Here is a 27,731-nt window from a genome sequence, read left to right on the forward strand (position 1 = left end):
GTTTGTATGTTTCTAGCATATAATGTGGGAATGGAATTTATGTAGAAGTTCATAAAATGTTGTGTTAACTTATACGCTTGTTTGTTGGTGGTTTTCGGTTGTGCCTTTGCTTTGTGTTGGCGTGAATTTTTCCGTTGGATTTTTTGTGTTGGCTTTTTCTTATGCAAATTTTGCCGGTTGGCATTTTCCAATTTTGTGTTATTAATATTATATTTTAAGCGACATTTCTAACAACATTTGACGGCGTTTGACAGGACATTGGTCGCTTTTGAACTGCGCTGCTTACTTTCTCGAACCTAAATATGAATTATCGAACAGTGCACTAACGGTTCAGGGTTTGTGCATTGAACAAAAGGATTAATAATAATAGTGCAATATTTCTATATAAAATATATTTGCGTTGTTTACAGTCGCTTCAGTGTTGGAAACACACAAAATATTTGAAGTGGAAATCTTTCCATTAAATACTTTATGTCAATAAGTGAGTGAGTTTTAATATATTTTATAATACAACCAATACGAGTGTCGGAATCCTCATACATTGCGAATCAGCGGAGTCATGACCGTCAAGTGAGGTTTTTAAGCTTCGAGATCTAAAACCGCTCCAATCCAGAAACAAGAAATTCAACAACTAAAATATTTTGTGTATAAAGGAAGGTTTTTACCATCGGTGAGTAAAGATGAATTTGGAATGGATTCGAACTTGTCAAAATAGATTTTATACCTAGAGTTCCATATCACAGAGCTATATTCCAATAAAGTCCTGAAGCAAATGTAGAAAGAGTCATAGTAACATTCGAATCAATAAATTATTTAGACCAACGTTTAACAAAACCAGTTAACAAATAAAAAATATTTGTTATCAGAACTCGATGATATAGCGACTCAATCGGAACCAATTCATCGGATATTCCACAATTTTATTACGGAACACCCCTTGCCAGTTCTCGTGAATGTATCTCGTCAAATCAAAAATCTCTCCTAACAAGTACAAAGTAGTCCGATTCAAAATATATATATATATTTGAAAGTAATAGCGTTGCCTTGGACAAAAATTTATAACAAATGTCTTGAAAATATCTTATGAAATAAAAAAGTTTTGCATATAAGAACTTGATTTTGAGCAAACAGTTCTTATGGCAGCCATATGCTATATTGGTGAGATTCATCGTTTCCGAAAAATGTGCAGTCTTTTGGAGAGGAGAAGGCATGTGCAAAAGTTCAGGTCGATATCTAAAAAACTGAAGAGCTATACAAACGCACATGACTCAACGGACTCAGCTCGTAACGCTTATCATTTGTGCAAACTTTAATTATAGTTTATCGGGTCTCCGATGTTTTCTTCTGGGTGTTAGAAATATCTTGGCAAACTTAGTATACACTGTTCAGTGTATAAGAGCGTTAACAGATTATAATATATTCTGGGCTCTTGAAGTGAGTTCACTTTAACTTTTCACTTTCGATACAAATCTTTTCATAATTGCTCTGCCTTCTTTTGAAGTGGATGTTGAAGCTTGCTCAGAAACTCACTTGACATTTGAGAAAATTATTCACAGACTCTACGCAGTCTGTCTCGACAATGCTCTTGAATAGGTAAATGGTGTGGCCTAAGTAACGAATGTGTTTTGAATAGCAAATGCCACGGAAATGAAAGTTTGTTTGTTTTTCTAGTTGCTTGTTTATTTCTTCGTTTATTTACTCATACACACACACACACGTTGCTCGGCTGCTGCTCCTTACACTGCTGCAGCTACAATTGAGTGGAGCAGCTAAGCATTTAACTAACAACATAAGGCCGAAAATGTTTTTCAATAATTTCCTGTGCGCTCCGTGTCTCAGAAAAGCATTTATATCGTATTTGTGTATTCTACGCACATTATTGTTGCGGGACAGTGGAAGCAACAAAACTAGGAGCAATTTCCATTTTTACAAGTTGTCATCCAATTTATTTGAGTAGCCAAGCAATTCTTGTTGCTACACATTTGCATAACCACACACACATACACAAATTGACTGGCTGTTTGCTATTTTTCTTTAAATATGCTTTTAGTTGTTGTAGTGCTTTGTGTTGATGAGGAATGGGCGGCTCGTGTACTAGGTGTGGCCGGGTGAATATATTTTCTTGCTTTAAATTTTGCTAAAATGACATTTGTGGCTTTGCTAGTTTACCGCATGTCCATGGGCTAAGCACGTGCTGGCTCCTAGATATCACATGTCTACACAGGCATATACGTGCGTGTGTGAGTGCACTGTTATTTGCTTTGCGGCAGTTTTTGCGCCTGCACATTAGGTAGCCATTAAGATTAACCCCAAAATTGTCATAAAAAGGTACTCATAACTTTTTAAGACTTTCATTATGACGCTACCTTTGAATCTGTGTTTACTGTTGTTGTTGCTGGCAAAAAGGGTCAGGCACGTAATATAGCGCCTTAGAGTGCTGGCAGTCTTATCTCAGAAGTCTATTTTTGCATTAATAAAATTTGTATTAGGGAATTTATAGAGCGCGGTTGTGTGCGTGAGAGAGAGAGCGGAAAGAATGGTTTGTGTAAAGAAATGAGTGTTTTACAGAGACTTGCGTAACTCATTAAAACTTCATAGCTTTTCAATAATCGAATAAGTAACATGATGTCTGGATTTGTTTGCCATTATTGCTACCAAATAATATTCATAATGTTTGTAATTCAGACACCTTTGGATTAAGTCAGTGGTTCGTTTCGCTTAGAACTCAAGCATATTTTCCCTATAAGTCGCGCTAAGTATTATCGACTGGGAGCCAATAAAACGCTTTTTAAGGACTAAAATTTTTGTCACTGGTGGTTTATATGCGAATTAGATTCTACAAAAGAAATATTATAATTAAATGTGATAACAAGAAATAGAAGTTGTCTCTGAAAATATGTCATCACTTAAGAGTAATGCCTAAAGTTAACTACGCGGTAGAGTCTGTGAATAGTTTTCTCAATTGAGCTGGTTCATTGGCAAACCTTTTTTAAGTTCGTGTAAAGTTTTATCTCGCAATTAGTGAGCATTTGGTTGCTGTTTCTGTACTACATGAAAAACTGTCTGGCGAGTTTTAAGATTAAAAGAATTAATGACTAGTTTTCCTGACATTTTGTATTTCTAAAATAATCCACAAAATCATTGAAAATATTCTAGAAATATATGCACAAATACAATGTTTTGCTGACAAAAGCTTTCAGTAAAGATCGTGAAGTAGAAAACTTCCGTGATTCATGAGTATAATATCGAAAATTTAAAGAAAAGTGTTTGAGAATCGTCACGTTGGCATCAGGAAAATAAACTGTATATATTGTAGTTATTGTTTTGGGTATGAAGCGTGACAATACCAAACTCATTCCAAAATAAAAGGGACGTAAAGTAGAGGTCGCAAAAGAGATCATTGACAACGTGACTGAGTAGCCTGTATGCATCATGCGCATCATGACTGGTGGGCGAAGCGAAAGCGAAGAAACGAAAATGCGCTAAAGGTACTGAAGGCCATCAGAACCGAGGCTTTTAACAAATATCAGCCAAATTGAATTAAGCGTTGTTATGCTTATACTGGCTTAGCATATTTTTTTTTTTTTTTTTTTTTTGTTTGGTCCGGGTTAATTTCGGATATAAAGTATTTTGCTTATAAATACTGGCAGAGAAGAATATATTTTAAATGCAATATATTTACTTATAAAGTCCATCGAATTTCTATGGACTACAAGTTTCTCATCTGAGACGACTGCAAAAGACTTCGCCAGCACACAATAAATTAAATTATCTATGCCATGCTTCCGAAGAAGATCAAAGATTTAATTGAGTTAATTTTTAACATGAATTATTTAGAAAGAAATATAGATACAAACGAGAAAGCCAAATTCTTGATGGACTTCTAACAAAAAATATCGAAAGAACATTGAAATCGTTTTCACTTAGTCTTGACGCAGGAAGCGCACGAATTCGTACTTGGCAAGAAAGAATGGAAATTCATTGATAAAATTAAAGAGAAGCAATTGCCTACGAGGATCTGAAAAATATGAGGCAAGTGAAGTGGAAAATTGCTGCGTTAAAAATAATTTCCGTCGTAGTTTCCTTGATATGCGCGTAAGATTGCTTACACTCATACACCGATAGCTGCACATAGCCACATGCCTCGAAACAAAAAACAGAAAAACAAGGGCACGCACGAGCGTAAACGCTACCACGGCAAACAATTGGAACTTTTTGGCACAGCTTAAGGGAGATCAAGCAAACAGGTCTCGGTTTAGAGGCTTCTTAGCAGAGCAACAGTAGAAAAAATATATGAATGTTCTTAGGTGTGGAGGAAGGGAGGCTGCAAAGTGTATGAAGTGTGGGAGCAAGGAGCTCACTGAAAGCTATTACACACGTGCACATTGAATATATGTGCAGTAAACGCGTACGACGGCAACGGCAAGTGCAAAGGGTCCGCAGCTTCAGACAAATGTGTTTGCGTTTGGTGGCACAGCCGTTGTTGTTGCCGTTGTACCGCAACTGAAGTGAAACGCTGACGATTCAACGATTGGATAAATCAACAAACCGGAAATCGAATGTGGAATCGCAAGCGAAGCGAAACAGTATAGTGGAGCGCTCTCGGAGCAGAAAGCGAATGAAAGAAAGAATGGCAGGCGGAAAACATGTAGCATGGAAATAGAATGACAGCAATAGGAATAAATGAAAGCGCATTGTGATTCCTATGCACAGATACTTGCGGGTTGTTGTCACTCACACAAGTTGGCGAGAGCAGAGACGGCGGCTGTAGCAGCTCAAGCCGTTAGTCAGTTAGCCAGGCTGTCTGCAAGGCACTGAGCCAGTCACTCACTCAGCCGTTCAGTAAGTCAGCATAAAGCAGCTAAATAATAGTGGAAGAGTATAAATGTGTTATTTGTTTTGCTGTTGTTGATGCTTATACCAATTTTTCGGCGCATGTTGCCCCCACGTAGTGATAGCCGGATGAAAGGGATGAGGTTGCTAGCGAACATTGAAATGAAGTGCAGTCAGAATTGTGGAATCATTTTGATACTTGACGAAATCAATACTAGGTATTTTAAGTTTTTGGAAGACTGTTTGAAGAAGTCAAGGTGCCATTACTACAGAGCCTACCAAACCCGCATAGGATAATTTTTGTGATGTTCTAAAGAACACTTTCTCAAAAATAAATCTATTTTTGTCTGACTATACTGGAGTAACTTCATTTTACTTGAATTTACTATGAATTGATCTCTTCACGTAAGTTGAATGCCATTTATGCGGAGAGGTCTTAAAAATATTGCACTAATATTATTTTCTCCTGTTTGCTATTTTAATAATTTCCGGCTAATTTACTAAAGAGTGCGAACCGATTCATGCTCTCTCTTTGGGCTTGAAATTACGTATCGCAGTTTAACCAACTTTAAGTTTAAGTTAGGTACCATAATGGACTTAAAATATTTTTCATACAGGGTATAAGCGAATTGCACTCACATCTATTCGCTTTTGCTAAGCTCTATTGCTGAGCTATACAACTGCAAGGTTTCGCCATTTTATTGCAGTTGATTGATTATTTAGTTGTAGTTGTAGTTTATTGTAGCACAGTTGCGAATCCTTAGTAGCAAACTCGCTCTCAGCTACCTCTCAAGTGCTCTGCATTCAAGTGCCATGCAATAGATGTGAGTGTATGAGTACAATATGTATGGACATTTGTGTGTGTGCAAAGTGTTGCTGGCATTAGAACTGTTTGTGAACTTATTGAAAACGTGCGGAGCAGAGCTGACGCAGAGAAAATATTGTAAAAAGTGTGAAACTGGTATGAATTGGTATTTACCGGGAGCAAGGACGCTCACAAACAACACTGACACTTAAGTAACAAATGTCAACTTTACTATGCAATAAGCAATAGTCAAGCTAAGCCGAAACGAGCAAATACGAGTCAAAAGGCCGTTTACTGAGATTTGCCAGAGATTGCGCGTCGAGGATAAAGGCGAAATGATTGAAAATATAAACTTTTTCGACACAGCCACACACAGTCACACACTCACACTCATGCATGCGAACTGTGAAGGACGCAACGTATTTGGGATTAAGGCTATTGCTGCAGATTTTCCTTATTTTCACTCTCGACTAGAGGAAATTGAATGTAAAGATACTAAAATGGGAAATTTGTTGCCGCTTTTAAGTCATGCACTTTATTCGTTTACCTTTTTTTTTGTTGCTGCCATTTCGTTTTTCATTTCTTTGCACATTCAAATTTGTTTGTTGCCGAAAATATTGCACACCAACAAACAACAATGTTTGTCAGTTTATATTTCCTCCAAACACGGAGTGAAGCCAAAAGGGCCCTTTCTTTTCATTACGTGTTTGTGTTGTTGTTGCACAGTGCGTTCTAAGCTGTTTAAGCTCGACGTTGGTGCTCACTTCGTCAAGTGTGCAGTCGATAAGCAAATAAAAATCTTTAAGCAATCACAGCAACCGTTATGCCGGCGTCAATCTCTGGCTTGTTGTTATCCTGCTGTTGTTGCTGTTGTAGCTGCCGCTGGCTGTGGCATCGCATGGCTGTTCATTTTATCGATACAACAAGTCAACAAGCGTGTGCTACTAGCAATTTCACTCGATTGGCGCGCTGCATGAAGACTCTCGAACACACTTCATGTGTGTGTGTGTGTGGGTGTGTGTGTCGGTGTATTCGTAAGTGATTATCGAGTGGGTGTAGCGGGCCTAAAACATGTTGAAGTGTGTGTGTGCTGTACCTTTTTCGAATTTCCATTTTACAGAGTTTTACAGTCATTTCATTGCCTCCTTTATTTGTACACATTTTACCCGCCGTTTTTTGCTGTTCGTTGTTTGTTGCTTTTGATTTGGTTTGTTATTACGGTATTGCTGCCTGCGCTTGTCGTTCTTGTCATGTCAAAATCATCTGAATTGTCAATAAAGTAATGTTGCCGCTGGGAGCAATTTTTATTTAATATGTTTTCTTTAAATTGTCGTGATTTCCTCTACACTTCGTTGCCTTCGAGTGTGTGGGTGTGTGGGTGAGTGTGTACTAGGGTGTTAGCTGTTGTCTTGTATCACTGTTTTCTTTTCTTTGCATAATTTATTTTTATTGCGTATCTCCGGTTTAGTTTCGGTTAATAAAATATGAGATTTCCGTTAAGACTCATATGTAAATTTAATAAAATTACATTAATTTGAACAAAATGCGATTTGTTAATTAATGCTAAAAGACCTCAATGCCGAGTTTAAGCTGCACGTAGGAAGAAATATACATATTTCTGACCAAAATGATGCTCTAAACATTTTGCAACGACCAAAGATTTTAAAACACTTTAGTGAGAGAGTTTAAGCATTGAAAACAAAAATTTAAACTCGATTTTGAAGTCTTTTTAAGAATTTGAGATAAATTTTATCCAAACTCTTATTTTCTTAAAGATCTTAATGAGAGTGTTTAAGGGTTAAACATGAAACTTGAAGCTAGAGATTTCATGTTGGAGGAAATATATTATATTTGGACCAAAGTGGTGAATAAAGATTTCTTCAACTCCTTAAAAAGAGTTTTCAGCGTTAAATACGAGTCTGTAAACTCGAGTTAAAAGTGCATGTTGGAACATATCAATTTTGACCAAAACGTTGCACATTTGACAAGCCTCCAACTGGACGTTAATTTTTCTATAGGAGGCCCTCAGCTCGCCAGAAAAAACGTAATAGCATAAAGAATTATATACAATGAGTTTTTCACACAATGTTTGAGTAGTTTTAATTTGCTTTTGCATGCACCACTTCATTAATGAGTGACAGCGCAAAAAATATAATAATAATAATCGAAGCAGATGTTTCCTACATAACTGTGATTGAGCACAAAAAAACACAACACATTAGCAAAAACCGTGCCATACAAATCATGACTCAAAAAATTGGCTTCACTAAAAAAAAAAAACAACGCAAACAAAAAAGTGCGCATCATAGGCGCCGATGTGGCATAAATGTATAATTGTGCCACACATTACTTTGCTGACACACTTGCACAAATTTTCACGTTACCGTTTTTGTCTACACTTTCTGGTACAACATATTTTTTCCTTTCGCCGACAACAACTTTTCACAGCGCGACCGCCATTTATGTGGCACGCAAAAAAGCGCCGAAAAATTGGGAAAATATGAAATGCAACAATGTCATGTCGGCACGCATACTTACCGCAATATATTGCCAACCCTTGTTGACGCGCACTAGCAGCGCTTCCTCCTCCGTGATGTAGGCCAGTGTGCCTGGCGGATTCATGGCTGATTTCTAAAGCAAAAAACAGGAGAAAAAGACAAATGTTTTATTCTTTTGCAAACAAAGCGCCATGTGCAACATATGTATTTATGATTGTGTGCGGCTTTTTCGCATTTGCGGCATGGGAAAGCACATCTGTCGCACAGACAAAATGATGAACACGCAAATAGGCATGCAAATAAATTGTAATCATAGGCACATTTTAATTGCACATGCTCGGCGCACGAAAATTACTATAAATTGTTGAAAGAAAAATAATTACTCTGCGCTAATGAGTGATTTTTTACGAACTAATAAAGTTGCATGTGTGCTTGCGGCAAGCTTTCAGAATTCACGTAATCAAATGTGAAAGGGACGGCTTCTTGGAACTTTTACGGAGATGAGTTCTTATTTGCGACAGATGATTACTCTTGGGCACTGAATAATATATTTTAATGATTACTTCGAAAAGTATACAAATGTTCAACGACTAACAGTAAAAGCTAAAAATGCTTCCTTGTGTAATTTTCGGCATTCCACATTTGAAATTTTTAGGAAAGTCAAGTTGTAGATATATATTTTTTCTGTGTACGATCTTAGGTTATTGTGCACCGCTTGTTTATTAGTATTCGTTATAAACATGCTCTTATCTTAATTATTTTCTTATAGGGCTCACCTTTGTCATTTCATCGATATTCGAAAACGTCACCGCTCCGGGTACGATGCGCATATTCCAGGAAGATGCCGAAAAGTACGGTGTCTCCTCATCGTCATGACGAGAATGGCTGGGTGGACCTGGTGGGCCGGGAGGACCGGGCGGGCCTGTATGTTTGTTAGGGTCAGCAAATGTTTTGAGCGTGAAAAATTGGAAGAAATTTACAAAAAATATGAAAATTAAAAGTAATTCCACATTTTTTAAGAGAATATGTATTATTTTGCAAATGTTCAGCAATGCAAACATTCATGAGGAAAAAATAATTAATAATTTGGCAAGACTTTGACTACCATAAAAAGACGTAAGTGAGACAGAACTACGAAATGAACAACAATATAATAATAATTGCTAAGACAGCAATTTAAATTTTTATCCTTATAGTATATCTATGTACAAGAAAGTATAATAAGAAAACTGCAAAGAATTACAAAGTGCTATATATGCATGAATATTTACTAGGGTGTCCGTTATTTCTCGAACTGAAAGTGCTTTTTTCAAACGTCCCTTTTAAAAAAATAAGAGTCCTACAGAAAAACCAATTTTTTCATATATCTTTTCCCTTGAACAATGCATGGAATTTTTTGATATTTTGCAATAAAAAAAGTAAACTTGGGACTTTGATGTGGATGATATTCTCGTACAAAATTTTCCGCTCTCAAAAAATGTCTTAATGATTTATGTTCATCAAAGTTATTTTAAAAGTAATACGCAGGCAATACATCAAATTACACAGTACAACAGCTAATCTGGGGGGGTGAGAAATTCCAAGTCAGGGTGATGGTACTAGGTGAGTATAGTAAAACCCTCAAAGGGTTTGGCGTTCGTATATGTTAGTTTTTTTATGACCTTTTAAATTTTTTCCTTATTTTCCATGGTTTTCCATCCAACAAATTAATTTTTTCCAATCAGGCGTACTAAATGGTCCAGATATACGAAAGCTGATTAAAAGTGACGCATTCAACAATATTTTGATTGATATATATTGAATGCATGGCAGGCAATCGAAGAAGTAATAGAAGGCTTGTTGGGAAAGCATCGTTCTAACAACTACGAGGTTTCTGTCGCAAGGATGTTAAGATTATTCTCGGAAATTGTTTATTTTTTTTTTTTTATTCTTTTTTTCGGTTTTTGCGAAAAAACATCAAGATAAGGAAAAAAGGGGTCATAAGGTCATAAAAAAGAAGTGACACATACCAACGTCAAACCCTTTGAGGGTTTTACTATACCGACCTAGTACCATCACCCCCCAGACAATAATCCCAAAAATGTTCCACAGTGTTATCCGATTATTCGAACAAGCGGTCTTCACTCGTACTTTGTGTGTTGCTCATACGACATGGTGTACTGTATGAATAAACTGGATTTGATGCATCATTTCAACTACGCATGACTTTTAAAGCAATATTTGTATAAAAAATTTATAATGAAATTTGTAGACTGAAAAATTGCATCAGAGTTGTAAAGTTATTTGCTTTGAGATGCAAACCTTATTGCAAAGGATCAAAAGATCCCACATAAAAAACATGAGAAAAGTAAAGTGGTATAAAATGAACGTAAAAAGCTTGTTTACATGAATTCCTACCTTTTAATGCAAAAGCTAATTCTTAAGAGTAAATTCGCATGAGAAAACTCAACTTGAGAAATAAAGAAACCCTAATATACATTCATATTGGGGGACTTCGAAAAAAATGGTTCGTATTTTGAAAGCTCAAAGACTCGGCTTTAAGAATTTGAAATTGTTTTTGGTAAAATTATTGGATTAATTACGAGTAAATCGAATTTTAATTAAAAACAATTTTTCCACGTTAATTTCTGCACGAAAAACTAAAACAAAAATGGCAGGCCTTAGAGTTGAGCCAAAGAGCTATGACCGGTGAGGATTTTTTTCACAATAAATACAAATATTTGAGAGGAAAAAATTTGAAAAAAAAAAAAAAAAAAAAAAAAAAAAAAAAAAAAAGAAAAAAAAAAAAAAAAATCAAAGAGAAAAGAAAAAAAAAAGAGTGAAGCACTCAAACTTAGATAATATTTTAGTCCAGAAAAAATTATATTTCAAACTTAATATACGAATACTCATACATTGTAATAATAATATTTTCCTTTCTGTTCTAAAAAATTGTTGTCATTTTAAGAGTATGCAACGTTTTGTTGTTGTTAACGCATTTTATTTGTGCATAACTTTTGATTCCAAATGAAGAAACTGGAGGTAGAAGTATAAACCAACAGTTATTTTACAGCCAATCGGCTGTGGCTGTGGCTGTTCGTTGTTACAGTTGTGGTGATTGTAAGCGTGCAGCGACGCGGATGTGCAACAACAATAACATTAATATTTTAAGCAAAAAAGTGGAAAGAACGCAATATGCGGAAGAAAACAAGAGAGAAGAGACATAAAAACCGACGCCGAAGGCATGACAGAGATTGGTGGCGGCGAGAGCGAGAGCCAGCAAAGAAATTCCGCTGCGAAAGCGAATGCGGTAAATGTAATTTACTCATTAATGTAATGACTTCACGATGACTCAGTGTATACAATGCTGATGACGTTACAACAACCACCACATTATTACGGTTGATGATGCCGATAATGATGTTGCTAATGTTGTTGGCCAATAAGAAAGGCGAAATTTAATCAAAGCGAACAATCATCAATAAACTTTGTGCATTTCCTTGCGCATGCTGCAGAAAAAAAAACTCAGAGAAAATATGTTTTCCTCTTCCTATAAACATTTCACTTCCGCTTTAACTCTTTACTTTTCTCCCATGCAGATGAAAGTGCGCACTTTTTATTGTTGTTTGTTTATTGCATACAAACGCATGCTGCTGAAACTGTGTCGTCGCACTCGCATTGATAACAGTATGCAGAGTTCAATGCACAAATAATTGCTGGGGAATTTTCACTTAACAACTGCATTTTATTCCGCAAAGCTGTAGTTATTGTGTGCGAATATTTTTCATATTTACCGTTATGCCCATATTAGCATAAGTTGCTTGTGCATTTATATTTGCACAACAACCGATTCTGCATACATTATAGCCACTTGCGCAATGGCATTTATGCAAATTTCGGTGTTTGGCCGCAATTGAATTAAACGTGTTTCGCCGAGTTCAATCGGGGTTTTTGAAAACCAATTAAATTTTAATATTGTCTACAATTAAATATTCGACTCGATCAGGCTTAATACCAAGCCAATTTATTGAAATATTGTGTGGGAATGTATGAATGACATATCGTAATCTTTTAAATACAGTGTGCGATAATTGAATATATTCGAGTAACTGAATACAGTCGAATATTTTGCATACTTTTATGCGCGCAATGTTTTTGTATTGTTAGTCAAAAGTGCAAACATCAATTGTGGTGTGCTTTTCGGAGGTCAGGTTTAATCGAAAACCGAAAATTAAAGATTTCCGTTCTAAAGCAGGTTCCTCGACATTTTCTATTCGAGCGAAACTGCTTCCGGTAAGCTTATTTTTTTTACTTTGCAATGTATTTGACCTGACATTTTTTTTTGTTTTTTAATTTTTAAAAATCCTTTAAGTGCATCCATATTATGCAAAATTCTGCTTAAAGATCGGTAGTGAATTATATTTATTGAAAGCAAATATTATATTTAGAAGAAAGTTCGGAAATAATTTTCGAAAGTTTTTTAATACATTGTTTGTTCAAACTGTATGAATTTCCACCCTCTCTTTAGAAGTTGTCGTTTTTATGACACTTGATGTAGTGGCAGAATTAAATTTTATTGTATAGAAGTACAATCTCCGTATTCTTATATAAGTATATCGATATTTTCGAACATGGCATATAGTTATTAAGAATATCTATTGAGCTTACTTTCACATATGTACAATCACACTTATATACCATACTATATATTTATACATATGTAATCGTTATATGAATTGAAAATATTTAAATGAGGTATAAATTAAATTACAATTAAGCGCTGAAAGCATGAATTAAATTTCATGATATGTGTATTTATTGTTGTCATTTTAATTGGTTGGATCACATGCATAAAAGTGTGAGGTATGGTTGGCACTATTAATGTGTGAGTTCACTATTTATTAAATGTTTATTAAAAACTTGGTAATATGGGGACAAATACCGATTGTTTTCAGCAAAAAATTAGCATAGCTGCGGGTGCAAAAATTATTTTTACACAAAAATATTTAACAATATTTTAAACTTAGTTTTAAAAAGTTATCTAAGCACATTTTAAAGTGCCTTCTCGAATAAAAAAGCGCATAAAGGGCAAAAAATGGAGACATTGTTTTTCTCTATAAATTTTTGAACAGCTTCACTTCAGATTCGGAATTTTAATAAAAGTTTTGTTTCTATTTGATAATTATGAGGGAATACGTTTTAGATGAAGACTTATTATTCGTTGTTGCAGCACTTCTTATAATATGAAATGATAAAATTTCCAAAGCAAAAAGGACTTTTTGAATCTAGCGCCTCCTGGCGGCGTCATCTATATGTCAACTGGTGCGTTAGAATCTGCTATCTCTATCCATTGTTCAGTGAGAAGATAATGACATTTCATAGATTAGAAGTGAAGCTATTGCGTTTTAAGCGTCAGTATATTTGTGTTATCGGTGCGAAAATTAGCTTCGAACAAAGAGCCAAGATTAAACTTTGTTTTAAAATTGGTAAAACTTTTCCCAAAACGTTTCAATTGATGAAACAAGTTTATGGCTATTATTGCCTATCCCGTAGCAGAGTGCACGAGTGGTTTCATCGTTTTCAAAGGGGTCGTGAGGACATAAATGACGATGAACATGTGGGCCAATCCGTGTTCACCGGAAATTCCATCGAAACTGTGCGTGAATTCATCAAAAATCCGCCGAAAATCATCATTGAAGTTCACGTAAATGGAATTGAACATCTCCAAAGCATCGATTTGGGCTTATGAAAGGAGTGCGCACGGTTATTTCCGCACAAATTGACTGACGACCAAAAATGGCTCCGAATTCAACATTCGATGGACGAATAATTGACCAAAAATTTCTTTTTCGGAAAAATGCCTTGGCCCATGAGAGAAAAGCGTTATGCAATTTAAGAAGCCTGCACCGGCATAATGGCGGCCATACCGGCCAACGAGCTAAAATACTCGTTCGACATGCTTTTGAACCATGCAAACAGCTGCATTGAAGCAGAAGGAGACTATTTTGAATAAAATAAATTAATTTTTCGAAAAACCATTTGTTCTGTTTTTTAAGTCCTGTTTACTGGGAAACGCTCCTTTTATTAAATTTATGATAAAATTTTTGCATATATGTGATTAATTTTCTGATCGAACTGAGTATATTTATTTATAAGAAAACGACTAGCTTAAACTTAAAGCAATATAATTTATTCTGCTTTGCCATTTGTTCCATATTTTTCTACTTTTTTTTTCTCAAATATTGCAAGTAATTTATATATGGAGTATTGAAGAATATTGATTTGCAAATATTAATCGGAAAACTCATCAAAAGATCAGAGTTTCCACTAAACTTAATTATCATTATTATATGAAGAATATTATTACGAAGCCGTCAAGTTTGGGAAAAATTGTTTCTTTGAAAATATACATATATACAAAAATCTCTTGTACTACAAAAACGATGTGCTAAAAATTACTCATACGCCACGTCTTACAATGTGTTTCACTACAGTTAATTAATTAATTTTTTGAATAGTAATATTAATTGTTATATATTTATTTTAGAAAAAGTTTTTACATTTTATTTATAATTTCCTTTTTTTTCATCTTCGTTAAATAAAAATATAAAATTTCAAAATATTTCAAATATTCTGCTTAAACAAAAAGTGAAAAACAAAAGAATGAAAAAATTTTTACAAAAATGTGCGTTTTTGGAACAAATTACGACATAAAGAAAACAATATTTTACCAGATGTGCTGTCTGGACGATCTCTCAAGTCTTGTAGTTCACGCATAGCTTTGATTTCATCGAGAGAGGAGCGTCCACTGGCTATAAGGCGTTGAGGTTTTGGTTATGTCAAGCGTTAGTTATTTGCAAAATGCATTAGTTTTGCAAAGTGGGATTAAAGGTAGAAGTGCAGTTGTTAAGTATATACATGGTTAGGTTCAATAAATATAAATAACAAATGTGGCATTGGATTAAACGCAGTATGTTCAAAAATTTTAATTGAATCAAAATAAGCCTAGTCAAAAAAGTCTATTTATAAATACATCTTAGGAAGATAATATTTACAGCGAACTTTAAACAACTTGCTGGTTAAACTACTRCTTTACTTTACTTTGCTTTGACTTTACTATTTTGCAACTCACACTTACTTTTTAAAGAGGCTTCTTAATTAAAACAAGAAATGAAATAAACAATATAGAAAACGCGAAAATCATAACATACCCGGTCGTCCATAGTAAGACGCATCACCGTAGAAACTGCGAGAATCCATGCCGGGCTCACCTTTCGCACCGGTTATTGATAAACCGGGCATGCCGGGTTGACCGGGCGCGCCTGGTGGTCCTGGTGGGCCAGGCATCGGTATGTACTGCACACCCTCGCCGGCCGCTGCTGGCAAGCCGGGTGGTCCCGGCAGGCCGTCACGTCCATCCTGACCTCGATCACCTTTATCACCTTTGGGCTATGTGAAGGGAGGGGAGAAAAAGTTAAAGCATTGATTATTAGCTTAAAATTAATTTTTTTAATGAAAAAACAGCTGTAGGTGATGAAAAAACTAAGAAAAAAAAATGAAATATGGTTACTCTTCTGTTATATTTCTGCTGTCTCTTTGTAAATTTTATGTACTTTTATACACTAATTGTGCATATCAAGCAATAAATTGCGCACACTTAGTTGCAGGCACGACTAAAATGTCAAGTTTTATGCCAGATAAATGAGGTCTCAACTGAATTCGCTATGTTAAGCACGTCTGTCTACTGCTCAAATGTTATCTAAATGTGTGTGTCCAGACCTGCGACTGCGTATTTAAATGTATGTATGTATGTATGTGTGCATGTTTGTTTACAACATTACTGCTCAGCTGGCCACCAAACTTTATCTGTTTGTGTGTGTCTGTGTATAATGATGGCACTTTTATGAAGATTGTTTTATGGAGTGACGCAATGTTGCTGTCGTTTGCACTAGGTTTATTGCTACATTGTTTGTTTACTGTTTTCGTCTATACACACTCATACATACATCGTAAAGTGAGCCTGCTTCCGCTTGCAGTTTGGCGGCAAGCTTCTCTATACGCACTCATACATACTTACATACATATAGAGAAAACACAGCCAGATACATACAAACAGCCGCATAAGCTTTTAAGTGAGCAGCATCTGAGTAGGCCACCACACACACACACACAAACGGTTATGTGCCGCCACAAAGCCCTGCATATAAAATGTACATTGTTTGCTACAAACTAATTGACAATAATAATGGGCCAAGTTATTGCCACTACTGCGGCCTAAAGTGTACCGTTGTATGCGCAGTCTACAGGACGTATACAACACTGGCTATTATCACCAAGAATTCCATCATCATTGCCATCACTGCGCACATAAACACATCCTATTCACAATGTTGCAATTTGTGCGAGCGCTCGGGCAGCATTAAGTAAATAACCGAACAATAGAATGAGAGCGACAACTAGTTAGAGACCCGGCCCCGCTCTGTCTTCCTCCTCGTGGCCGCTTACAATGTATGCTGTGGCAATTGTAACGGCGCATTGCTGCCACTGTTGAGTAATTTGCAACTTTGCTGCGAATTGCCTGTGAATTGCCAAGCGATTCGTTGCGGTTATTATTCTTTGATGAAGTTGTGCGTTTTACTGCCGCCGCTCGGCTTCGCTTGCTGGCCGAGCGTTCGTAGCTGCCAGAGCAGCATCCGGACGCTTTCTTGCTTTTTTATAATTTTTTTCCGAGTATTGCAATTGCTTTGTTCTGTTTTTGTTTTTATTGTTTTGTTGTCGTGTCTGCTTTGCGCTGGGCTATTGGGTGCGTCCATAGGCCATAAATGCATATGTGGAGTCGTGCTCGTCCTTTGGCTTGTGGACATTTGAGGCCTGCGGGGAAATTGTAGTTTGATTTAAGTGCATTTGCGCGTTGCGCAATTCTCACTGTTTGCACAAATAAATAACGTGTGTATGTGCATTTATTGCAATTAATGTGTGTTGTGTGTTGCACTTTATTTCTCACACACCCACACTAACACTTGCAAGCAGCTAAGTAATTGTGAATTTCGCCAACTAAGTGTTGGCTAATTGAAATAAATGGCCAAGTAAGTCAGCCTCATATTATATTTAATATTTAATAGTTCACTTTGGTTTCATTGTATTCTATTTTAGTTAGCAAACTCACGTAAATTAAACATTCTTAATGTTGTTAGTATTTATTTTGTAGATTTATTGCGTTTTAAAAGCAATTTTTGTTGGTCAAATATTTTCACACATTGCTTTTGCCGATATTTATTTGCTTAGACCATTAAAGCTAAATGAATCTTTATAAAAATCATTAGCAGCTCGAATGAAAAGTTATATGAAAAGCTTGTTATAGTGGAAAATATAGTGTTTCATTATAAAATATTTATTTAAATACAGTTGCATTTGCACTTAAATATGTTCAAAAGCCTTCACAGGTGCATTTCTTTTAGTAACTATGTGTTCAGTTTGTATGGAAGCTATATGCTATAGCAATCCGATCTGAACAATTTTTTCGGAGTAATTCAGGTCAAATTTCGTGAAGATACCACGTTAAATGCGAAAGCTTTCCACAGAAGAACTTTTTTCCTATCATTCAGTTTGTATGGCAGCTATATATTTTAGTGGTCCGATATCGGTAGTTCTGACAAATCTCTTGAAGAGAAAATTTCAAAACGATATCTTAAAAACTGAAGGACTAGCTCGTATATATACAGACAGACGGACATGGCTAAATCGACTCGGCTCAACATACTGATCATTTATATATATACTTTATAGGGTCTCTGACGCTTCCTTCTGGGTGTTACAAACTTCGTGACAAACTTAATATACCCTGTTCAGGGTATACAAATTGTTTTGATCTGAGTCAAGAAGCATTTTGCTAATATGGAAAAGTCTATTTGAGTGCGGATGTCGGCTTTTCTCTTTACTTCGTTTCTCAAGGTGTATTCTCGAGAAAATGGAAATATTTCGCAAAACACCTCAAAACATAACAAACATGAATTAATATCAAGGTTAAACGACATTCTTCATTACCATCGAGTTTCATAACTATTGATCAAATTTGACTCTTACTTATCTTCAACCGTTCGTGTGAAGTTTGATTTCTATATGGCAATTAGTGTGTTTAGAAACAGTTTGTTTATGAGAAGAGAAGTTTGTCTGCCGATTTTTACTTACAAAAAAAAAAAAAAAAAAAAAAAAAAATGTGAAACAAAATTTGATGGAAATTTTCTGTTTCCAATACATATACTTGTAATAACGAGTGCATTTTATCATGAGTGCAAGTATTTGAGTAGCACAAAGTGAAGACAGTGAAATCATCGAACGCGTCTCATACGCGTCGTCCATCCCCCTCTGATAATGATGATAATATTGAAAAAGTTAAAGAAACAGTGGTCAAAAATCATTTTGTTGACTTCCGAGGTATAACAGAGGAATTCAATATTTTTTATAAATCAGCTCAACAGGCTTTGGTTAATGCTTTAGGTATGATGCGCTAGAATCGTGCTTGCATTTTTTGTTAAAGTTATGCACATTACTGATCGAAAAAGATGATTGATAATGTTGATGATGACCTCACATCACACTTGTAGTGAAAAGAGATGAGTGGGTGTCCGAATATGACGTCGAATCAGTCCAAGAATATAACTTGGCGCTTCAAAAATTAGCCAGATCGCGAAAATCGAAATTCGTTGAAGGCTCTGAGAGCCATCCAGCCGAGGCTTACTATAACTAATATATGGGAAATAAAATAAAATTTGTGAAGATGCTCCGTATCAAATGTGATCAAGTTGGTAATAAAAGTTTTCTTTCATATGAAAGAACGTTTTTGAGATATCGATTTAAAATTTAACACGTTCTTTTCTCTAAGAATTATCTTATTCATCGGAGCCGCTGTTGGATATAGCTTATTTGGCAGGGTATCTAGGCGATATTCGGCACATATAATTCCCAAGGCATCGCTACAATATACAAATAATTTGCTAATATAACTGTAGCACAGAGCTGCTTTATTATTTGACTTATCGAAATCAAGCTAAAAATGTTTTTATATTTCTTTATGCACTAAAGGTTTTTTAGTTTTTAATGACATTAAATTTTATAATTTCTACTTCGATTTTTGTTTTTAAGTCTAGAAGTCATTTTCGACTTGACCAAAGGAATTTTAAAATACTTAACCATAATATGGCTTAATTCATAACTTGCTAATTTTTTGGAAATAAATTTTTAGTTTTTTAAGCAAATCTCTTATCTACAATTTTAATTAGTATGTGGCAAGGATTCTCTATCCTCATCCACGTCTTATAGTTAGTTATTAATCCCCTATCCTATCGATAAAATACCAACTTCTTTCGGTTAGAACGCCCTAGCTCTGGAAGCGATTTCAGTTTATTAGAAGGAGAGGAAAAAGGAAATCTTTATTTTCGAAAAATTAACACTTCTTGAGCATTACAGACATACAGAAGTACTTCCTGACACTCCTCGCAAAGACATAAAATTTAAAAACATAATTGACAACATCTCTTTTATTTATTGAATTTTAAATTGTCGTTTTTGCTGGTGAGATGGCTTGAAGAAAATTATAATTAAACTTTCATAATACGATTTCATCTATTCCAGCTTCAATATTATTTCCTAATATCACCATAAAGAGACACGGCAAAGTATAAACAACTCTGTCGTTTTGATTCTGCCATCCAGGTAGTGAAAATCTAGATAGTATGATGGTGTACCAACAACGCATATCCCTCTTCTATAGTCCTTTTAAGTAGAATGTGGCAAGTTGCTTATTGAGAAGTACTCATACACATCTACATGCAATTAAAGCAGCGCGCCATTTAGTTTGGTTGCTGACCTGCTTTCAAGCACTTAAATCAAGTTTATACAAACATTAAGTTGATGAATAATAAACTTGGCAACCTGCTGTTAAATACACATAAGACAAAAGTAACTAAGCTGAAGTTGGAATATCTGGCGAATGCTATCTCTAAAATGCACCGTTTTGTGCAGATCAGCAAAGGCGGCAACAAAAACAAAAGGAAAGGTAAAAGTAAAAATACAAACAAAAACAAAGCTAAAGGTAAAACCAAAGCAGCGACAAAAGTCAAAATAGCTGGGACATCAAACGCTGGGGACTAAGGAGCTGGAAGCTGCAGGAGGGGAAGGGAGTATAAGACTTAAAACGAGTTGAATAGTTTAATACATGAAATTGCATTTGCATTGCTCCGACACCGAGAACATAAAGTCGTTCTAAAGCAAAGGCAACAATAATAAAAACAGGAACAACACGTTTATTACAACGTTTCCCCATTTATAGCTCGGACTCGGTGCTGCCGAACAAAAGCGCGCGGTGAAGCAATTTTGTCGCTGACTCAGATATTTAAATGCACAAAACTGACACAGTTGTAGAGGCAAACGCGAAAGGTGCAGTCGTGGCTTGGTCGCGTTGAAGGGTTGAGTCGCAAAGTGGAAAACTACTTCAGTTGCTCTAATTAATATTGTGCACTATGTGCAAGATGGGTGTGGATGTAGATGGCTCAAAATGGGTCGGTAAAGAAGTGCCGCCGAATTTGTCTGTCTCCGAAATCACCTTTTCATTTGGGATCCAACAAAGCTTGCAAGCATTCATTGGTTCTCGGCTGCACGGGTTAATTTTGAACGATGATTCAGTACTCGCGTGAATATTAATATGTATGCAATAATATTATGTTATAATAGTAAGGCAGAGAGCAAAGTTAGTTAAGGTCCTTAACGATTATAAGGTTGCGGGATCCTTGCGTCCGAATCGGAAGCGGCGCTGTCCAAAAATATAGAGGCGGTGATGTTAAGAATTTTGCTGAGAAAAGTTGGCGAGATATTATCAATCAACCAGTCTATTCCCCACAGTTCAATTTCCAGCAGACGGAGGCTAAGCCAACTTTAACATATCTTTGGTGAAACTGTGGATTTAATATTATCGGCAAAATAAGTCCTACTTTGGAGTCAAAATGATCCGTCGAAATATTAAATATCCATATCCAATAGTTGTTTACCTAACAAAGGTGTACTGGCCACGTGGGGTATTTCCCTCCATACGCCCGACCGCCGTGAAGGGCTCAATCCGCGTACGTGCGGAGTCAACGGAGTCATAAAAGGCAACCACTAATCCAAAAACTTTCGTTAACTAAGATTTGAATATACGATATAACAAGTAATTATATATTAAATTCTTTTTTATTTTGAAAAGTGAGTAAGATAATAAAAATTAAAACACACATGTCAGAAAAATGCTTATTTAGTTCAACATTTGTTCTATAAAATTTTAGCAATAAGGCTCCGAACTGTCTCGATGAGCGATCCGATATATCAATATTATTAAAATTCAAGAGAAAAGCAACTGCCAACTTTTCCATTCAGAATTCTCACTAGGAATATTAAGCTAAGCATTCCTCTACGACTAGCGAGGGTACTTTTAGGTACATCTAGAAACGACTAGTGTATGGAGGAAGATATAACCTAGAATCTCATTGTCCGAAATGTTCTAAGACGAGAATTTAAAATTGTTTTAAAAGGACTCTATCTTGTCAGAATTGTTTTTATAACGAAGGTTTCATACCACAGAACGAAAACCAGCCTAGTAACCCCCACCCCACCTAATATAGTGGTAATTTTGGGTGGAATATATCAACCATTTCCTCGTTGAATGGTTTCCTGATTTTGTAATAAGTTTCACATATAGATGAGTACAGCACATAATTTTTCTTATAAAAGCTTTAACCAAACTAGATTGGTAAGATAATATATTTCCTAACAAATACTGGTTTTTGTCATTTCTCTTAATTTCCTTTGAAGAAACTGACGTAAATTAATATTAAGTTTCATTCTTTAAGTACTTCAAACCATACAAAGGATATTGCTTTTATAAGAAATTATTACACACCACCCACAAATAAGTTGTCTCATACAGACTTCAGACGTAATTACTTCCATACGAATGCCCATTCACCTAATTTTGTCTGTCTGTCTGTGGGGCTTATTACATTATACGTCCTCTATATTATTCTGCTCGAAAGAATTTTATTTGAAAGTGCCAATTTCTTTATTTTCTTTTGGGCTTAAGTGCCGCTCAACGCTTTTGTCGGTCAATGAATTCTGCACCGTTGTGCCTTGAAGCGACACCCCTTGTGTTAGCGTTGAAATTAACTTGTGTGATGGGAGCAGTAGCCCATAGAAGTGGGCCGAATTTCGGCGATTAATTTTCACTGTTATATACTGGTTTTCCATACTTGTATCAAACATAGTCACCACTCTTTATATTGTTGCAGTAAGCTCCATAGGCGATCAAAAGTAGGGAGCGAACCTGCAACTTTTCAAAATGTGCGCTGATGTCACCAAACCCATGCACCGAAGAACCACCACTGCTGTCAGCGGCCCGCCTGCAACATTTTGTTTGCCGCTAAAATATATACCGTCGACTCGCGGGCTCGTTGGTTTGCTTAAAGTGGGGCGACTGATATCCGTAGCAGTTTAGGCAAGCACTGTTGGTAAGGATGTAAGCGGAATGGGTTTGGCTGCATTCATTGGGGTCAACATTAGCGCTAAAGTCATTTATTAAGTTTGTTTCCCTCGCAAACTTTTGGTTTTTTCATTTTTGTTTGTTGCTTATGTTTGTATGGATGTTGACGCCCCGCTTGCTGGCTCTTCGGCATTTTTTAAGCTTTGTAGCTTCCTTCTCCTGCAGCGCGGTTGTTTATATTGCAAAATTTTGTTTACGGTTAAAGTTTTGCTCACACAAATGGATGGTGAGGATTTGTCTTTGTTTTTGCTTTTATTCTGTGCATATTTTTCAGCTCTAAGTGCTAACCCTAATTGCGTAAATTAAGTCACAAAGTAGTTGATGATCGCATTGGCTTGAAAAATGCTGATTTTGTTGCTATTGTTGGCAGGTATGCTTCTATGTATGTTCGAAAAAGTATTACAGAGTGTAAAAGTTAAGCTTCTAAGAGTTTCACTATGCTTAGTAGAATCAGATATTACAAGTTTTCTGCAACATTATTTTGCAAATGTCGAATGTGGCTCTTAAGAGGTTATTTCAATTAGCGAATTAAACAAAACGCAGTTTTTGATTTGCATATATCTACAAATATCATATGTACATATATATATGTTGGAAGAATATCAGTAATATGAGAAAGGGATATGGGATTTAGATACTTACTCCTTCTCGTCCGCCAGTTTCACCCTTTTGTCCTTTAGTGCCTGAATCACCTTTGGGGCCGGGTAGTCCAGGTCGACCCTACAATCAAGAAAGTCAGATTTAGTTGAAAGTTAAATTCCTCAAAATAATCAAAAAATAAATCGTACAAAGTGAATTATTTTAACATGCAATCTGGTTCGCTGAATTTATCGCCGACAATTTAAGCGTGTCAACAAAGTGAACCGTTTACAAGTTCCGATACAAATTGCCGCAAAATGTTCCATTTGGACTCAAATAAATGCAAATGCTGGCAAGCAACTTCCAACAAAGTTGCGAAAGCACTCAAAAGCAGAGCAAACGGCTGTGGATTTACAGTGGCAGAGTTCGTGCAAGATATGCGCAGCGTAAGGTCAAAACGAAACGGCGTCGCAAAAGCGAAAGCGAAATGTGAAGAGAAGTAAATGCAGCAGCTGCAAAAGGAAATTGAAACTGGAGTAGCGTATAACTGTGCCACCGCATCGCATAAAAGTTCTTTGGCGTATAAAAGTGTGGTTGCAATTGTACTGGCATCTGCCGTTTTCTCGCTTTCAAAATTGCGACTGCCTGGATTTAATGTGGCAGGGAAGGAGAGAACACCCTGCACTTTGTGGATATTCAAAGCACGCTGGTTAAATATGAAAAGCGAAGTAATATTATGCACCCTATTGGTTGTTTGAATGCAAATTCACCACGTGCTACAGTGCGGATGAGCAACATTTTTGCGTTTTGTTTGCGTTTATTTCACAACTTCGTGCTTATTGATGAGGCTTCTAGGGTAGATAAAGGAAGTAAGTAGTGCCACTTTGGTCAAACGAAAGCTGTTTATCGGAGTACCGTTATCAAAACCTAAATGATTAACGAAAATAATAACGCTTATGTATTTTCAATTAGACTCACCGAATGTCCAATATCGCCTATCGGACCAGGTTTGCCCGGCGGTCCGATCGGTCCAGCTTGGCCCGGTTTGCCGCGTCGTCCGCGCATACCCTTCTCTCCCTTCTCCCCCTTGGTGCCGTTCATAGCCATGCCTTCGTAACCGCCAGCGAAAAAGGCCTGCCCTGGCGGTCCTTCGGGGCCGCGATCGCCTTTCGGGCCGCTCAGGCCCCGCACACCTTTTTCGCCCTTCTCACCTTTGGAGCCAGGCAGGCCGGTCAAACCGTTCGACCCAGCTGGACCAGGCTCGCCGTTCAAACCGGGTGGCCCCTCATAGCCCTGCGGCCCGCGTGTACCCGGCGGTCCAGGTGGACCCGCTGGACACTGACATTGTCCACTCGCCGCGCTGCTCGATGTCCCATTCAACGAATTATCTGCATATATAACCTCACCTGGTGGACCGGGTGGCCCAATGGGACCCAATTCTCCGGGCAGACCACGATCACCTTTGAGACCAGGTGCACCGGGCGCTCCAGCCATGCCCGGGACACCGGGTTGACCTGGTTCGCCTTTTTGGCCATTACCGCCATGTACGCCCGGATGACCCTGGAAGTGGAAAATCGTAAATGTGCTATTACCAATATTATTACGTAATTAAAACAAGAGCTTTAATTATTATTTCCTGTGTTCATATTTGTATGCATAATGATATTTTAATTTGCCGCACAGATTCAAAACAAATAAAAGTGGGCTTCCACAAATTGATGGCCACATAAAAACAACACAGCTGTCACTCACACATACTAATCCGCCTAACACTGACGCACATCGCTGCTCATGAAATGTGTTATTGTGCTCACTTATCTCACTCACTCATAATGCAGCAGAAACACACACACTTGACCCTACACTTCAGCGCCAGAATAGCCACAATCGCGCATGCACCCCTGCTCCCGCACCGGTGTGCGTAAATTGCGCTGTAACCTAATTTTCAAATTCAATTTTCCACTTGCTTAAATCAAATCATCCCAAACACGCCGCCTCGGCCAGGCTATAACACAAATAAATTTATGCTCAAATTGCAGAGGGGCACGGCGAGTGACGAGCAGCGCGCACGAACGCCAAAGAAAGTCATACATTTTTTCCAGCAATAAAAAATTTCATCATCCGCACACATTCACTCAAAAAATACACACGCACACAGCTACACGTGCGGCAGATGTGCTGGAATCTGCATATATGGGCACACCAACAGCCAAGCGAAGCACTTAGAGTGCCGCCTGCTGAGTGTGTTGCGGGTGGGTTGAGGTGGTGGTAGTGTGGCACATAACAGCCAAGCGTCATGATTCAAAATGAGTTGCCATAAATCCTCACACGCTCTTGGCAACTCATTTATATGCACGCATATACACACATACTTGCGCTGCACACTCACTATGTACGAAAATGTATTTGTGTGTCTGGGTATGCATACGAAGGTAGTCGACACTCGTCAGCTATGCATCACTCCATCCATCCGATGATCCGTTGACCAAGTTGAAAGCTTGTTTGGCTTGTTTCACGCCCTTGTAACTGTGGTTCATTTGCTCGCCACACCAGCGCATGAATCTACCTACAACTACAACAACAACGACAGCAATAAAATAGTGCATACATATCCGTGCCACTTTTTAACACACTTTCGTATAGGCAACCATCGACCCGTCGACCTACCGACATTGACATCGTCGCTTGCATCGCTGATTTTGAAGGCTTCACATCAGCGCCTAATGAATTATTAATAAACCACATAACGAACGCGGCAACTCTACAACGCAGCAGTTCTGCCGGCGATGAAGTTGCGCCTTCGCCTCTAAGCACCACGATATAGGCGGGTAGCAAGTGTGTCATTTGCCTACACACATACACATAAGCGTCGATCATATCAATATTTGTATTTAGCGCCATTTTATGCGCGTCGCCCATTTTTATATGTTGCGAGCAAGCATTTTACCCAACGCAATGACTCAGGTGCGCGCTCATTTATTATGGCAGTGCAGCTGTGGTGGGGAGTTAGGCAGGCATTTGACATCAAATGAATTGCAAGCCTCAGCTATCTAATATTAATATAAAAGAGGTTTGAGGGGAAAATGCGTTTATTAATTCTTTCATAGATGCCAAGGGGTGTTTAGTAAAAAAAAAAATGTTTTTTTTTGTGGTTATTAATCACATAATTATTATGGAAAATAATATTTTAACTAAGAATTTAATTGAATTGCTGGAGAAAGTTAAAAATAGTTATGAATTTGTGTTGAATGAGTAATGAAAATAAGGGTTTCTTGGTATTCATTACCACAAAGTCAATAATAGAAGTGATCAATGCAACTGATTAGATGATATTAGGTGAAATTGGAGGTATGCAGTTTGATTTCTGGTCTATTGGACCCTCCGATCACTCCATTTGTTTCATCAAACAAAAGTGCGGGAATTTCCAATTACTTTGCTTCCTCGTTATGCATTAAGAGAGTGGTGAATTCAATTTATCTTCCTCTTCACTCACAGAATTAGAAATTCTCTTAGACTCACAGAATTAGAATAAGTCTTCGAAAAATTGTGGCTTATATCCTCTCTAAGCGGAGAAATTGGATTAGGATACCAAAATTTAAAGAGACATTGGTAACAAATATCTATACTTTTGCATCTATTTTTACTTTCAAAAATCTTCCATAGTGGAGTATGGTGCTACTGCACACGTTGCTTTCGGTCAAATTAACATAATGGCTACTTCTTCTCATTCGTTTTCAAACAAGCAACATGACATATCATGATGATAAGTTATTGTGTCGTGTATAGTCGCAAATTCGGTCGTTTTGGCAATCGTTCGCTACAATTTTATGAGCTGTTGCAAGTAGCGTTCGCCATTCATGGTTTCAGAAGCTCATAATGTCCGCTCATATCATAAAGTATGCCCGTTTGATTCCACTACATTCGGCATTATCATTGATTAGCAGTTAGCCAGTTAAGGTTTAACATACGACTTTGCACTTAAGATTAAGCATCCAAATACAATCAGATACAGCAATATCCTCTTTTTGTAGCGTTCGCGCAACATTACTGAACTCAAGCTCTTTACGTGTCTGCTGAATAATGGAATAAGAATTAGATAGCGTCATATCTTGGCAAGCCAAATTATTGTACTTAAAGATTCAACACCACATGACAAAATAAACGATAAAGAGAACCTACAGTCGTACAATACACCTCGTGAGAACTCATTCTTATTTTTAAAGTTTCGACTCAAAACTATATAGGACATTTACATTACCGCCGAGGGAATATTATGGATTGAAATTGAGTGCAAATATCCTGAAATTTGTGTATTAATATTTTTGAGATAAGTATACATTCAAAGTTCATAAGCATTTTTGGCATCTGCTTAAGCACCTATTTCAAAATATGTTAAGCGTAATTTTATGCAACTTTAAACTAATCCACCATTGACTTAAAGACTAAGGCTTCCAGATCTCTAGCAGCACTT

General features: G+C 36.8%; 1 protein-coding gene across 7 annotated transcripts in view; it reads right to left on the reverse strand.

The window, feature by feature from the left end:
* Window positions 1–27,731, reverse strand: part of LOC108969624 (collagen alpha-1(XVIII) chain) — a 396,591-nt gene that overhangs the window by 48,534 nt on the left and 320,326 nt on the right. For 4 of the 7 annotated variants that reach the window (XM_018934457.1, XM_018934454.1, XM_018934456.1 and 1 more), the window contains 6 exons: window positions 24,239–24,820; window positions 23,324–23,401; window positions 15,327–15,564; window positions 14,847–14,927; window positions 8,913–9,058; window positions 8,177–8,269 (listed from right to left, as the gene is read on the reverse strand). In XM_018934457.1, coding sequence (XP_018790002.1) covers window positions 8,177–8,269; window positions 8,913–9,058; window positions 14,847–14,927; window positions 15,327–15,564; window positions 23,324–23,401; window positions 24,239–24,820 — 1,218 coding nt within the window. The remainder of the gene's footprint in view (window positions 1–8,176; window positions 8,270–8,912; window positions 9,059–14,846; window positions 14,928–15,326; window positions 15,565–23,323; window positions 23,402–24,238; window positions 24,821–27,731) is intronic. The other 3 variants (XM_018934460.1, XM_018934459.1, XM_018934458.1) reach the window with 1 other exon arrangement.

The sequence above is a fragment of the Bactrocera latifrons genome, unplaced genomic scaffold (genome assembly GCF_001853355.1).
Source record: "Bactrocera latifrons isolate USDA-ARS-PBARC rearing strain unplaced genomic scaffold, ASM185335v1 scaffold_26, whole genome shotgun sequence".
Taxonomy (NCBI): Eukaryota; Metazoa; Arthropoda; class Insecta; order Diptera; family Tephritidae; genus Bactrocera; species Bactrocera latifrons.